General features: G+C 38.1%; 1 protein-coding gene across 1 annotated transcript in view; it reads left to right on the top strand.

Annotated features, from left to right (window-relative positions):
- CFTR (cystic fibrosis transmembrane conductance regulator (ATP-binding cassette sub-family C, member 7)) overlaps positions 1 to 16,450 on the top strand; it is a 177,326-nt gene that overhangs the window by 76,874 nt on the left and 84,002 nt on the right. Inside the window, exons 11-14 of the mRNA XM_006882697.1 lie at positions 6,490 to 6,584; positions 9,831 to 9,917; positions 10,800 to 11,526; positions 15,387 to 15,515. Coding sequence (XP_006882759.1) covers positions 6,490 to 6,584; positions 9,831 to 9,917; positions 10,800 to 11,526; positions 15,387 to 15,515 — 1,038 coding nt within the window. The remainder of the gene's footprint in view (positions 1 to 6,489; positions 6,585 to 9,830; positions 9,918 to 10,799; positions 11,527 to 15,386; positions 15,516 to 16,450) is intronic.

Below are 16,450 nucleotides of genomic sequence, written 5' to 3' on the forward strand. Positions count from 1 at the left end.
AATTCTTTTTGTAATTATTAAAAATATTGTGTTAAAAACTTCATAATAAAAACATGCATATATGTGTTTATGAGATAAACACTAATATACATATTAAAGCTCAACATAAAGAAAACAAAGATTCTTGCCACTAGGCTGATTGGCAGAATCAAACAAACATTGAAGAGATTGAGATTGTTAACAGCTTCAGTGCTCTTGGCTCCACAATCAATACTCTTGGTACCAGCAGCCAGGAAATTAAAAGACGAATTACACCGGGAAACTTTGCTGTCAGAGACCTCTCCAAAGTACTGAAGAGCAGCAGCGTCAGGCTGTAGACTAAGGAGCGCCTGATACAGGCCGTGGTCTTTGCAATTACTTGCCATGCATCAGAAAGCGGAACACTGACTAGCGATAATAGAAGGAGAATTGATGCCTTTGAGCTGTGGTGCTGGAGAACAATATTGAATATACTATGGCCCACCAGGAGAACAAACAAGTTTGTCCTGGAGAGGGTCCAGGCTGCTCCTTGGAGACAGTGAGTCTGAAGCTTCGTACTTTGGACTTGTTGCAAGATGAGACCAATCTGTGGAGAGGGACATCATGATTGGGAGGGTGGAGGGACAGGGCAAAAGAGGAAGATGCTTGATGAGATGGATTGATTCAGTGACTGGGGTAACGGGGGTAAGTGTGTCAGAAACAATAAAATTGGCACAGAATAGAGCAAGGTTTAGGGCTGTTGTACATAGGGTCACTATGAGTCACAGGTGACTTGACGGCACATATCAACAACAAAAACAACCACTACCAATATCTCACAGCTTTGTCAGTTTAACATTTTCAGCGATCCAATTTAGCAACATCAGTTACATTAATTATGTTAACCCTCCATCAATAGCCGTTTTCCCATCATCCTAAACAAAATCCATTTCTTTCCAAGTAGTAACTCTCCTTCCGTCCTTCACTCCAGATACCTAACAATGGAGACCAATGGGTAAGGAGTTGGACTGCCAACCCAAAGGCATGATGTTCTAATCCACAACTTTCTCTGTGATAGACGGGCAAACTCCTTCCATGTGATTTATCAGCTCTGAAAACCAACTGGGGGGTTAGTTATGTGTTGCCTTCAACTCTATGGCACATAGAAACTATAAACTTGTCATTTTTTAATATAAATAAGATTACACAATGTCTGTCCCCTTGTGATTGACTAACTTCACTCAATCTAATGTGTTCTAGGTCCATCCATGGCATAGCTTGTATTGTTGCTTCATTTCACTTTCCAACTAAGAAACATTCTATTGTATGTGTATTCCACATTTAATTTTTTTCTGTTCATGATGAATGAATATTTGGACTGTTTCCACCTGTTAGCTATCGTGAATGGTGATGCAATGAACACTCGTATACAGGTTGTCTGTGTTACTGCTTCTCAGTTTCACGGGGATAGACCTGGGAGTAGAAGTGCTGAGTCACATGGTCATTCTCTGTGTGTAACTTTTTGGGAAGTTGCCAAAGTGCTTGCTACAGAGGCTGTAGCATTTCAGATTCCCATGAGCAATGGATAAAGTTCCAGTTTTTCTTTACCTTCCCTACCACTTATTATTTTATTTCTTTCTTTTTAGGATTCAAGTGTGTGTGTGTGTGTGTGTGTGTGTATGTGTGTGTGTAAGAAAGGATGTGATGTGATGCGATCAAGTTGAGAGAATGAATGACTTGAGTGTGTAAAGTTACATGGATCACCATTTTCCAGCCTGCTTACAACCGTGCTCTCCTCTATCAGCTGAGAAAAAATTTGGTTTTCTTGTATTTTTATAGTCACAAAATGCAATAATATTGTCATTTTGTTATGTTAAATTTTTGAAGAGCACAATTTTTAGGGAAGTGAAACAACCAAATTCTTAAGAATTATCTACCTTCCATGTATTTCACTTTCACTCTTTTTGATAAGTATACTAGTTGGAAAGAAAAGACTCTTTTCATTATCCTTATGCAGAATTTTTCTATCTTAGCATCATAGTAGTGAATGTTGTGGTGATAGTGGTGGTGTAGCATTGAATTGGAACCAATCCATAACTGAACTTCCAAAGGGTTTTCAGAGGCAGTTAACAGAACAGCTGGTAGACTAGAATTGAGTACCTTTGGGATTGCAATGCAGCCTCTTACCACTTGGTCACTAGAGTGCCCCAGTAGTGAATGATGGGGACCATGATCTGTAAATACACATAAACACACACACACACACACACACACACACACACACGCACATGTATACACACAGACACATACATGATTATATGCAGATGCACATGGATATGCATACATGCATGTATATCCCCATATATGTTGTTATTGCTGTTGTGTGCCATCAAGTCTATTCCAACCATAGTGACTCTATGGATGTACTGCCTCATAGGGTTTCCTAGGCTGACTCTTTATGAGAAGAGATTGCCATATAGTTTTTTTCTCTTGCAAAGTAGCTGGTGAGTTCAAACTGAAGACTTTAGTTAACTGCTGAGCACTTAACCACTGCGCCACTAGGACTCCTTGTGTACATGTGTGTAATAAGAGATCAGCATTCACTCACTCAATTAACTGCCATTAAGAATCACATCATAGCTGTCTCTCCAGTGAGTTTTTGGAGGCTCTATGTTGCATGGGAGGAGATTGCCCATCTTTCTTCCTTCAAACCCTCCAGTGGATTCAAACCTCCAGAGAGGTCTTTGGATTAGCATCATAACTCTCTACAGACTGCATTGCCAGAAATCTCTGGTAAAATGTAAAATTCAGTATTCATTTCTAATAAAAATTAAAAGTGAAAACAGAAACAGAAGGGCATCTTCATAAATGTAATAATTGTAAATGAACCAACATCTCAAAGAAAGCATCATTCAAAATGATAAAAAGTTAGAAACTCTAGTTTGTTTTGTTTTTGTTTTTTGCTGGGTACAGAGTATTTAATTCATGGTATATGACAAGATAGGCTCTCTAAGGCCCTCCTTTCTCAAGGGGACTCGATGGAAACTCTGCTAAGGATGTGAGATTCTCATTGAGTGGGAGGATCGAGTCGGATCAAAGACTCCCTAGTAGCTGAGGAGCTTTCGCTCTTAGTGCTGTTGCTGGAGCTGATGGTCAAGGGCGTCCTTATTCTTTGGAGGCTATGTGAACTATCAGGTTGACCACCTGGTTTCTGTAGCCAAATTCATTGTCATACTAGTAAATGTGTTTGACAAAGTGATCGTTCAGGGCAATGCAGCCCCAGCATCAAAGGTGGAAGAGTGGGTGTCATTGTTAAAGTCACAGGAGACAACCTGGTGTTCACAGTTCCCTTTAGCAGCTCTTTGGATGCCTGCTTTATTACTTTCCTGATGTCATCATATTTGGCAGATTTCTTCAGATGGCAGGTCACATCCACAACTGGCTCATTGGAGGTGTGGACAAGAATAATCATGCCATTAAGTTTCCCATTCAGCTCAGGGATGATCTAACCCATGGCCTTGATAGTGCCAGTAGATGCAGGGATGGTGTTCTGGGCAGCTCCATGGTCATCACATCCTAACTTTCCAGATGGGCCATCCACAGCCTCTGGGTGGCAATGATGGCATGGACTGTGGTAATGAATCCCTCTACAATGCAGAAGTTGTCATGGGTGACCTTGGCCAGGAGGGGCAAGCAGTTGGTGGTGCAGGAGGCATTCCTGACAATCTTGAGAGAGTTGTCATACTTCTCATGGTTCATGTCCATCACAAACATGGGGAGATTAGCAGAAGAAGCAGAGATGATTACCCATTTGGCGCCACCTTTCAAGTGAGCCCAGCCTTCTCTAAGGTCGTGAAGACACCAGTCAACTCCACAGCATACTCAGGACCAGCAATACCCCACTTGATGTTGGCAGGATCTCACTCCTAAAAGATAGCGACTGCTTTCCCATTGATAACCAGCTTCCCATGCTCAGCCTTGACAGTGCCATTAGTTGGAACTTGCGATGGGTGAAATCATACTAGATCATGTAGCTGAGGTCACTAAAGGGGTCACTGATGTCAACAACATCCACGTTGCCAGAGTTAAAAGCAGCCCCGGTGACCAGGTGTTCAGTGCAACCGAATGTGTTTACTCCTTCACCATCATCTATCAAGGATGTAACTGAGGCTACCCAGAGGAGAGGCCTGTCAGCTGAAGAGAAGCAGAGAGCCTCAGTGAAATTTTTAAAGAAAAACTTACACAGTGATTGGCCTGTTAAAGGCTAGACACAGTTTCTCAGTAAAAGAAATATGAAGAGCAGATTGCCACCCCCCCAACCTCCCGACTGATAGCCTCTCCCTCATTCTTTCATAAAAAGAAGGTGATAGGAGTCTATTTCAGTCTATTACTCGGCTAGTAGAGGAAACAGGGCTAGTAACTGATGAATTTTTTTCCTTGTAGGCTGATGTTTCCTCCTACGTGTTCTGTTTTATTTTAGAAAAATAGTATTATGCTTGGATTGTTACATTTTCTTTTATTTCATTGCTTTCTACTTATTGAATTATCTTTATAAATGCCATTTTCTTAATTCTTATGGTTAATACCTCTTTTGAAACAAGAACTATTATTCTACCTCATTACAGTAAGAACAGTTGAGTCACACAGTGGTAAAAGATTTCCCAGTAAGCCTGACGGTCTAGGATTCAACTTCCGAGCTTCCTGTTAGCCAACTCAGTGTCCCGGCTGCATTACTTCCTGAGCAACCACTACCTGCCTGCACCTCTCATTTGACATCCAGCAGCTCGCTCAGTGGGCACCACCGACGTCATTCCAGTCTCAGCTCACTTAGTGACGTGGGACCAAGGACAGTCAGATGCACGTCTTCCTGGAACTTTTCCAGGACACACCCAACCTGGCACCTCTCCCAGGTGTAGAGGAAGGTGTCACAGTGAGTAGTCCCATTGAGGAAGAAGATTCTCGCAGGAGCCTGTCACTCAATGGGTGTCTCCCGGCAGACCAGCATCACTCAGTAGTGAACCTGCTTGCCCTGACTGAAATGCAGGAAACACCAGACATTAACATACATACTACAGCATTATAAACTTAAAACCATTGGTCGTGGAGTTGACTCTGACTCATGAGAACTCACATATGCCAGAATAGAAGTGGGCACCATTCGATGGTTTAGTTTTTCCCTTATTTCAAAATGCTTGTAAGTGGACTTAAACCACCAGCTTTTTGGTTGGAAATCAAGCATATTAATTCATTACACTCTTGTAGGAGATGAAAAATAACCCCAAAACCATCCAAACCTGTGGAGAGCAAGTCGATTCTGAGATTTTCAGAGTGACCCCAGTACTTCAGAATAGACCTGCCCAACAGAGGCTGCAATCTTTGCAGACACAGACTGATGCATCTTTTTCTTGTGCAGCAACTGATGAGTTCAAACTGCCTACCTTTCAATGATCAGCCACGTGCTTAAACCCTGAACCACTAGGACTATTATATAAAAAGGAAAGGAATACGTAACTTGACTTTATTTGCCATGAACAAAATAGTAGACAAGGTAGCAAGAAATTATTTAGCAATTCTTTCTTCAAATTCCTCATCTCCTGATGATATTCATTCTTGCCCTCAACAACCAAGTTAGAATTTGAAGAATGTTGGGCCAACCAGAATGCTCTTTCTTTTCTTTTTCAAAGGAATTTGATGTTATACCAATAATTCTGATTGTACAAAGTTTGAGTTTACTCCTCATTCCTTTGTCCTAGTTGTTTCTCTATTTTCCATCTCTTCTCTCCTATTTATTGGCAGTAGCCTCTTATGACAGACCTGAACACTCCCCTGTCCTGTGTCATTGTCTGTGTCATTGTCTCTGACACAGCTGAGCCTATTGCAGCAGTTCCTGTGTAAGTCCATCTCATTGGAGGTCTTCCTGACCTTCACTGACTTTTCCTCTGTCCATGCATGATGGCCCTTTCCAAGGAATAGCATCACCTAACTATATGTCCAAAGTAAGAGACAAAGCTTTGCCATCTTTTCCTCCAAGGAGTACTCTGGCTGCACTTTCTCCAAAAGGTATCTATTTGTTCTTTTGGCAGTCCACGTATCCCTATTTCTCTTAGAAGGAATTGATTCCTTTCTAGAGGTTTCCTTTCAAATAAATGAACTTAGGTTGACAGGGTATGCCCTTTATTATGTTAACAGAATTTATAGTCTGATTTGTGATGCATCTGCAGATAATCCACACAGGTATTTAAATTCACAAGAATGCACATATATATTGATTTTTAAAATATTTTCCACTTTTTACTTAATGGTCTTAAATGTCATTCTAAATATCATTACTATTTACACCTGAAATTTTAGTAATGTTAATCTAGCAAATTGTTGATTTGTATATGAAATAAATTAATTGCCATTTACAAATTCTCACAGGTGATTAATACAGCAGTCTCATGCATGGTCATATTGAAAGAGAGTTGGACTTTTCTGATTCAGATTCAACATACTCAAAATATTTCTCTGATTTTGTATTTTCAATAACAGGACATTTCTAAGTTTGCAGAGAAAGATAATATAGTTCTTGGAGAGGGTGGAATCACGCTGAGTGGAGGACAACGGGCCAGGATCTCGTTGGCAAGGTGAGTGTCTGATTCTGAGCCTTGTGACATTGGCTGTAAATTACGTGAATGTAAAATAGTACAGGCATTTATTTCTTGATTGCCTTATATTCTGTTTCTTGTATGTGATTAACAAGAACTAACCCTAAACAAAGACACCATATGCCAATCTAATAATTAAGAAACCTTTTTCAAAATACTGCCTTTATTTTGAGGTATACTTGCTTGGCTTAGAATATGATTTTCTCAAAGGAGAGAAGAATGTTTATCTCTCTTATTTTTATCATATATTCCAGCTACCCCAACAAACATACTTGCTTTAGGTTTCTGCTTCTGTTTCTATATTTAGGTAAACATATACTTTCAAATTTTTTATATTTGTAAGTTCCATACTCAAATCACAAAGTATATTATGCCACTGGGTTTAAACGGAACAATCTTTATGGTAAAATAAATAGGACAAGCACATTTGACATTGTGCACATAGGAGGGCCTTTGGTTTAGGCATTTTGGAGCTGTCAAAGAGAAGTACATATAGTTAATTTGTCTCAAAAAGAAAACTTTGTAGTTAAACTGTAACTTTCAGTTTAAAGAATTACTGGCCATATGGGATGTCAAATGTTCCTCAAGTTTTCTTTTAACAAAAGTCTTGGTGTCTTGCCAAATATTAAACAAAAATCGCATTGATTCAATGATGTTTTGGCCCCTTTCTCTTACTTCTTGAGTCAGTTGAGGGAAAGAACTAACAGGAATTATAAATATTAGAAATATTTCAGTTGTCTGGTCTTGTTCTAGAAGGGTATGTGTATGTGAGAAATTATTTAAAAGATTTGTTCTCCTCACTTTACAGAAGAGATAATGAGATAATTGAAACTATTAGACAATAACTTGTCAAGAGCTACATAGAGAAATGATAGAGTTTGAAATGGAACCAGGTTCTCTATATACTTTATATTAATGTGCATAGATTTAGAAATTGCACTATAAAGTTATAAATCAATAGGTAGTGATAACTCACAGACCAAATAATTGTTTCCAAATGAATAACTCAGCCTACTACCATCAAGTTGATGCTGACTCATTAAACCCTACATTGGATTTCTGAAGCGTAAAGCTATCATTTCTGTTGTAAAATTATTCATCCCTTATTTGTTTGAAAGTTTTACGAGTATGGGACATTAAGAACAGTTACAGCATGGAGGTGGCCAAGTCTAACTTCTATCCAATTCATAAAGGAGAATTTTTCCCATCAAAACATTTATGTTGTTGAGAACTTTCCCCTTTATAACATTCGTAAATAACTACGTGGTCAGACTTGCCACTCCACAGGCTCCTGCACCCATTTACACCAATCACTGGGTCCAATATTCATTGCAACTTGACTTGACTCACAGACTTTACTCACTACTATGGGGTTTATTAGGAAAATGAGTTGGAGAGTAGGGGAGGCAAAGAAAAGCATACAATGCAAATCCAGGTTTAGTCCAGAAGCCCCAAGCCAGATTAACATCAACATTCAATTCCTAAATTAGTGAAAGTTCTAGTTTAGTTTAGCAGCACTGTGGTGTTATGCTAGAAGTTGGCTTTTTTTTTTTTTAAGTCATTCTTGCTACTAGCCTCTGATCTCCAGCTACCTTAACTGCAGACACATGATCTTGCAAATCAACATGGTCTTGCAAATCAGCAACAACTGCGTGAACCAGAATAATAGAAAGAGTGCTTCCCATACTAGGCAGCAATATTTGAGCCAATCAAGCCTTGTGGTGGCAAGACCCTTGTGAGAGTGAGACCCTGGTTGTGGAGAGACTGTGGCATTGCTGTGGACAAATGGTGTCAAGGTATGATCGGAGTCTTCTTGCATTTGTGCTGGTCACAGTTAAAGATGTGACTATTTTTACTGGATGTTTGAAGGAGAAGCTGACTTATAACTGCTCTGAGGCAAACCTTAATGGATGATTTGGATTTGACTGCAGATTCACAACGGTGAGTCTGTGAGTCAACAATGAGTAGATGAACCTCTTGCTGTTGGGGTGCTCTAGAGGAGGGGGGTGGCGCTAGACTCTACCTGCTTTCTGCTCTGGGGCAGTGAGGGGCTGTGATATTCATACTCCCTCTGGTCCTTTCAGAGAGATGGTCATGGCCTTGTGCCCTTTTGTCCTGTTTTCTCCTTTTTAGAAAAGCACAAATAAACCTCTGATATCCTCAGTTAGTCTGGAAAGCTTTATCTCAGAGCAGTTAAAGTCACCTTTTCCTGCAATCATCCAGCAAACAAAACTTTTGACTGTGGCTCTACTGCTAAGATTTCTCCGGTTACATCTCACTACAGTTTCTTCAAAGCAGTGCCACAGTATCTTCACCCTCTCTCCACAACCATTATGCTATATCTCACTGTGTGGAAAATACTCTCTTATATTGGTCCCACACCTGTTGATGATTTGTAAGACCACATGTCTGCAGTTCAGGTAGCTGGAGATCATGCCTCCAATAGGGGCTAATGTAATTAGTAGAAAAATCTAGATTCCTGACAATGCAAGGACTATAAACAATAAAATACGGTATCATTCTAAACATGATATAAATTTCTTATTTAAGATTACTTTATAAAACAGGATCTTATTTGTTGTTAGTTACCAACAATTAGAAAAATAATAAAAACGCTTTAGATAAATGCTATAATTTAATAACTTTCTCGGTATTTTATAGGATAGAAATGATTTTTTACTTTCTTTCTCTAACACATAAGATCTTTGAAGACAGGGCCTGTGTGTTGTTTGGCACAATATCACCAGCATATATTGTGATATTGTATTCTAGATAGGTACTGTTGATGGTGAAATCCATTCTTTTTTTTTTTTTTGGTGGGGGGATTAAGTTAATATTTTAAATTACATAGTCAGATTCAGTTTATAACTTTTGCATGTTACTTCCAATTAGCAAAATCACTTCTGTAGTTCTTAAAATGCTGTGAAAAGCTATAAAAAAAAATCACCCATGAGGTCTACCTTTTTTTTCCATTTAAAGTTATTGGTAGGACAATAGTTAAAGGCTGGGGGCTAAGCATAAAGTTAGTGATTTAAACACACCCACAGGTTGTGCAGAATAAAGGCTTGCAAGTTATAGCTGAGCAAACCCAGGGGGCGCTTCACCTCCATCACTTTTGGTTGCTATGAGTCAGAATTGATTGGATAATACCTGACAACAACAGTCGCACTGAATGACAAGAGAAATATGAAAGAAATCTAACTCCATGTCCATTTTATTTTTCAGAGCAGTATATAAAGATGCTGATTTGTATCTGTTAGACTCTCCTTTTGGATATCTAGATGTATTAACTGAAAAAGAAATTTTTGAAAGGTATGTTTTTTTAGTAACTTACTTCTAATGTTCATGCTGAAGAGAATGAATGAATGAATGATCTCTACTATAGATTGCTTATTACCTCTTGAGAAGTAATACCCATTATTGCAGCTGTTAAGTGTCTGGGAGTTTGAAACTTTTCTTTTCTTTTTTTTAATTAATTTTTTAAAATCAATTTCAATGAACATCTACAGAGATTTTGGACTTCCATTCATTCATTGTTGCACTTTTCTCCCCACCCATCCCACCCCCACCCCTAGTTAGCTCCTCTTTTTGAAAAGCAAAAGAAAAACTCCTTCATTGGTATACAATCCTCCCTCCACACACCCCCACCCCCACCCGCACCCGAAACATTTCTTTATCAGTTAGTGGCTGAGTGCTTAACCATTTGTACCACTAATATTCATTGTATTTAGTGTATGAATTTATTTCTAGATGTTTTGACACTGAATTGTACAATATTGCATACAGCTTAATGCTACAATAAGTTAACTTAAAAGCCACTCATAGTTGTTGAGTGAGAACTGACTCGTAGCTGACCCTCTACTGGATTTCAGAGGCTTCAATTGTACAGGAGGAAATTGTCCATTATCTTCTTTCTTGAAGGTGCTAGTGGATCCAAACTGTTAGAGCAGTGTAGTTTTGGGTCTAGCAGCATGCTTCCCGTGATGATTCCATCAGAGATCCCTGTCACAAGAGACACCAAATAAATTTATTTATTTTTAGAATAATTTTAAATATAGTAATAAAATTGGAACACTTTTATATCATGAAATAGTAGAAAAAGGCTAAAAGACCCAACATATATTATACTATTGTAATCAAGAGCTCATACAACAGACGATTTTTTTCCTCTCTCTTCTTTTTCTATTCTTAAAGCTGTGTCTGTAAATTGATGGCAAACAAAACGAGGATTTTGGTTACTTCTAAAATGGAACATCTAAAGAAAGCTGACAAAATATTAATCTTACATGAAGGCAGCAGCTATTTTTATGGGACGTTTTCTGAACTACAGAATCTCCGGCCAGACTTTAGCTCAAAGCTCATGGGCTATGACTCCTTTGACCAGTTTAGTGCAGAAAGAAGAAACTCAATCCTAACAGAGACCTTACGGCGCTTCTCGTTAGAAGGAGATACTGCAGTCTCCTGGAATGAAACAAAAAAACAATCCTTTAAACAGACCGGAGAGTTGGCTGAAAAGAGGAAGAACTCCATTCTCAACTCAATCAACTCCATGAGAAAGTTTTCAATAGTGCAGAAGACACCACTGCAAATGAATGGCATTGAGGAAGATTCCGATGAGTCCTCTGAGAGAAGGCTGTCCTTGGTTCCTGATTCAGAGCAGGGAGAGGCTATCCTACCTCGAAGTAATGTGATCAACACGGGCCCCACCTTCCAGAGACGGAGGAGGCAGTCGGTTTTGCACCTAATAACTAGGACTTCAGTCAACCAAGGTCCAAGCATTCACCAAAAGACAGCAGCATCCACACGAAAAATGTCCCTGGCCCCTCAGACTAATTTTACAGAAATGGATATATATTCAAGAAGGTTATCTCAAGACAGTGGCTTGGAATTAAATGAAGAAATTAATGAAGAATATCTAAAGGTATGTATAAAATATTAAAGATTTGTATGAAGTATGGGACATGGAAACTTCAGTGGTAGAATTCTCACCTTCTATGTGGGAGACTTGGGTTCACTTTCCAAGCCAGTGCTTCTAATACACAGCCACCACTCACCGTTAAGGGAGGCTTGCGTATGCTGTGATTCTAAGCAAGTTTTTAATGGAATTTCTAGACTAAGACACACTAAGAAACAAGGCCTACTGATACATCTCTGAAAAATTAGCCAGTAAAAACCCTATGGGTCATTTAGTACATCCCTTTTGTCTATAGAATTGCTATGACTCTACAACAGATAACACCATAAAAAAAAATAGTGATTTTAAGTAGTTCAATTACATGTACTGCAATATGTATTAATTGACTCAGTCTGAAATTAGAATGAGACTTATTTTCATGCATGGAGAGTCCACAGTAAATTGTGTTAGAAACTTCAAAATGTAAATGAATCTATTCTTTTCGGTTGTGGTGGATTTGTCTATTCCCACAAAAGTATTGGTATCCAAGTAAGAGTATAGTTTAGTATTTGATCTTTTAATAGTTCTTTTAATTGTTATTGTGTACCATTGAGTTGGAACTGATCCATACATAGCTGACCCTCTTTTTCAGAGGCAGTAAATTGCACTGGAGGAGATTGCCCATCTTTCTCTTGTGTGGAGTAGCTGGTGGATTTAAAATACATGGCTTTGTATTGGCAATGCAGTTCCTTACAGCTAAATGACCAGAGCTCCCTTTCAATAGGCCAGTAAGGATTATCATGAAATCAGAAACTCCACTTTAAACCTTCTCTAAGAAGAGGTGGAATGTAAACAAACATAAACAGCATCAAGTAACTTCAGTTATTTATGGACCAAGAACTATTTCTTTGTGGAAGTAGTTTGTTTGTATAGGGGATATAAGATTTTCGTCTCAAAAGGCTAATGTATATTCTGATTTATCTATATATCAGTTGGCCTGAATATATCTTTTAATTCTGCTTCATATATTGAGTTTCTAAAGAAGACATTTTACAAGGAAGTATGTGAAAACTCAACATGTATGATACTCATTCAAGACTGGATAGCAATGTGAAAATTGGCATTTTGTGAAAATGTAGGAGGACCACGTCAGACTATCATAGTGTGGAAGATAACTACATACATTACACAACTGCTAAATCACGTCGTTACATAACTATATTATTGTACAACTGCCACATTTGATAATTACAAACTACCATACCACTGAGAAATGTGGTTCAGCCAAATTGACCCATAACTTTAATCATCACAGCCACTGCTTTGCCCACCTCATACTTCCACTTCAAGGGGCATTGGTGGCCTAGTGGTGAGAAGCTGTGCTGCAATCCTGAAGTCACACAGTTTGAATCCATTATTTGCTCCAAAGGAGAAGGGTGAGCATTTTCCTCCCCTGCGATTTACTGCATCTGACAACTTAATAGAGGGTCAGCTCCAACTCAAGGGCACACAACAACAACAACAACAAATCTGAGTTTGGTGTTCTGGTGGCCTAGTAAATTGCACAGGTAAGAAGCTGCCTTGGAATCCTAAAGAAACATGGTTTTAAGTCCACCAGCTCTTCTGTGGGATTAAGATGGGCAGTCTCCTCCTCTGCTATTAATAACCTCTGAAAACCTGCTGGAGGGGCAGTGATGAGTCGATTCTGACTCAACAGCACACCTCATATCTCAGTAATTTAACAACCACCTCATATCTCAGTAATTTAAGTGCCAGATGTACTTTGTTAATATAAAAAATAATTAGAAAGTAGACTTTTACTATTAGTGAAATGTGAAATATTAGATAATGAGATAAGTGAAGAATCTGTATGTTACAGTCTATAGACAAAATCCATTTTAATGTATTAAAGAATAAATATTAAATTTGCAATAAGGAACAACATGAAAGTGGTCTTATGAAAAGACATTTTTAATGTAGAGAAATTCCTTAAGACTCTTAGATAAGCTGACCATTGGGCAGGGTTGCTATGAACAGATATATTTGATAGGAGATATAGTTTAAGAATAATGTGACCTATGGCACTCCAGAAATCATGTAACACAGATCATGTAACAGAAATCATTGCCCTGTCCTGTGACATCCCATGATCTCTGCCGTGTTCAGACCTGTGGCTGCTGTCACTGTGTCATTTATCATATTGAAAGCCTTATAAAAGTTCATAAAGAGTAGTTGTTAATGTTGTTGTTATGTCATCAAGGCAGAACCAACTCATAGCTGACGCTACAGGGAGTTTTCAAAGGCAGTAAATTGCACAGGAGGAGATCGTGCTTCCTGCTTCCTTCTCCTGAAGAGCAGCTGCTGGATTTCAACTGTGTGCCTTTGGGATGGCAGCTCAGCTTCTTAGCACTAAGTCACCAGAGCCCTTTAATTATTAATAGTAGTTAATATTTATTGATTGCTTCTTGTGGCAGATAGCATATACTAGCCCCGTCATCATTCTAGAGATCCTTATAATACTCATTTATAGATGAGGAAACTAAAGTTCAAAGACTTTCAACAATTTGCCAGAATTCAGACAGCTTTCAGTAAGTTACTGGTGAAACCTGCATTCCAGCCCAAGTTGATCTGATCCCCAAAATCTATATTCCCTGGCAGTTAATGCACTTTGATGATGGAAAAGTTAGAGGGTTGAGTCTACTCGGAGGTACCTCTGAAGAAAGGGCTGACCATCCACTTCTGAAAAAGTAGCCATTGAATGAGAATCTTGGGGTGGACAGTTCTCCTCTAATACATGGGGTCACTGAGTTGAAGTTGACATAGTGACAATTATTTTTTTCCACTTTTAAACCAATGTGTTATATCCTATTTCATAGGATTCTCTCTTTGAGCTTTTTTAATTCCCTGAGAAACAAAACTATAGTTTTCCTTTGAGCTATCTGAAACCTCTTTTTAAAATTTTGGACTAGTACACCCAAGGATAAAATTATGTAACTGACATCCTAATTTAGAGAGATAACTTTAGATTACTGAGAATTCTACAAACAAAAGTTAGTTTCCATATCTCTCTCTCTCTCTCAAAAGCTCCTAACAGTTGAGTCAGAGCTGACTTATAGCTCACTTGCAGGTGGGTTTTCAGAGGTTGTAAACTGCCCAGGAAATTACTCCTCTTTCTCCTCAGCAGATGCTGGTGGATTCGAACCACTAGAGAGGTACCACCTTTAGGTTAGCTGTATAACTCCTCTATGGACCAGAAAACCAGAGCTCTTCCATACCTATTGTTGTTATGTGTCATTGAGTCAGAACTGACTCAGAGCTGACTTTGATGTAGGCTTTCGGATGCTATAAATCACACAGGAGCAGATAGCCCAGCTTTGTCCTTTAGAGAAGCTGGTGGACTTGAACAACCTGCCTTTGACATGGCAACACAATTCCTTACCACTAAGCCACTGGAACTCCCTTCATACATAGAAAGAGCTTTATAAATAAGAAAACAGCACACTGTACATGTTCATATACTGCTGAAAAAGTCAAAGCAAGAAGATTTGAGGAGATTTTAATTAATAAAACCATTGAATTAATAAAAGCTGCATCACAAACTATTTGATTATGAAAAATATTCTACAATAATACAATTATTATTCTACAGTTATACAATCATTGCTATGATGTCAGAATTTTGAATAATTACAAAATTTTTAATTTTCTGAAGAGCCTTCCAAGTAGACTGGCTATCATGTGACATTACACATTTGTTTCATAATTTATGCATATTATAATTCACTTAGCTTCAAATAGTATACTCTTTGACTTATGCACCTTCAAAATAAAACCATGAGAGTGATATTAAACATTGCCATACTGGAGTTGTTGTGCTTTTTTTTCAGGAGTGCTTTTTTGATGACATGGATAACATACCAGCAGTGACCACATGGAACACATACCTTCGATATATTACTGTCCACAAGAGCTTAATTATTGTGCTAATTTGGTGTTTAGCTATTTTTCTTGCTGAGGTAAGACTATTCTGTTATAAAATATTACTAGGATTAATAATAGTTTGGAAATACATATCTGTATATGTGTATATATATATTTATATATAAATTCCTATATGTGTATCTATAGTCTATATAATTTGAAACCTACAATATATCTATAATCTATATGTGATATATTTATATACAATTATAACTCTATATGTAATTTGAAAATATGAATTAGAAAATTATTATAGACTTCTGTTTAGTTCTTATATTCTCTAATGTAACAAGTAGATTTGCTATTGGTATTTTATTATTTTATACACTTCATCCACTGATTCCCATTGGGACTCATAGTGGTCAGACTAGAGCTTCTCCAAGTGCTCAAACACAAATATAAGAAGAGGAGTTTTGTTTTGTTTTTTTAAATAAAAGGACTTTAAACTTGAAAGGGCATAGTGGAAGGCCATGTATGGACTAAACTTGAATGCTGAAAATATTTCTAATTGAAATTTTAATTCACTCATTTCTCCATATTGTGTTATTAAAGAGTCAGGCAATGGTATATCATTTTGAATTGACTATTCCTTCACAGAATGAGATAAATATATATTGCTGTTGTTGTTGCATACTGTAGAGTTGGAACTGACCCATAGCTGATCCTCTCATGGGTTTTCAGACACAGTTCATTGCATGGGAGGAGACTGCCCACCATTCTCCTGCAGAGAAGCTGGTGGCCTCAAACCATGTGCCTTCAGTATTATAGCCACTAGGCTACCAGATTTCCCAACAAGTATATATTTGTAGTTTAGTAACCATGTTAAAGACACCTTCCAGAGAGTTAAATCATCCCCTTGATTACAGGGTTTTTGCTTTGGCTTTGGAGTTTTCTCTATTCTGTGCTTACTATCATGGCTTGCCCTCCTCTCCATAAACTTCATATCACCAGGAAAAAACAGAGAGTGAAG

The sequence above is a fragment of the Elephantulus edwardii genome, unplaced genomic scaffold (genome assembly GCF_000299155.1).
Source record: "Elephantulus edwardii isolate Elephantulus edwardi_28Jun2011 unplaced genomic scaffold, EleEdw1.0 scaffold00022, whole genome shotgun sequence".
In the NCBI taxonomy this organism is placed as follows: Eukaryota; Metazoa; Chordata; class Mammalia; order Macroscelidea; family Macroscelididae; genus Elephantulus; species Elephantulus edwardii.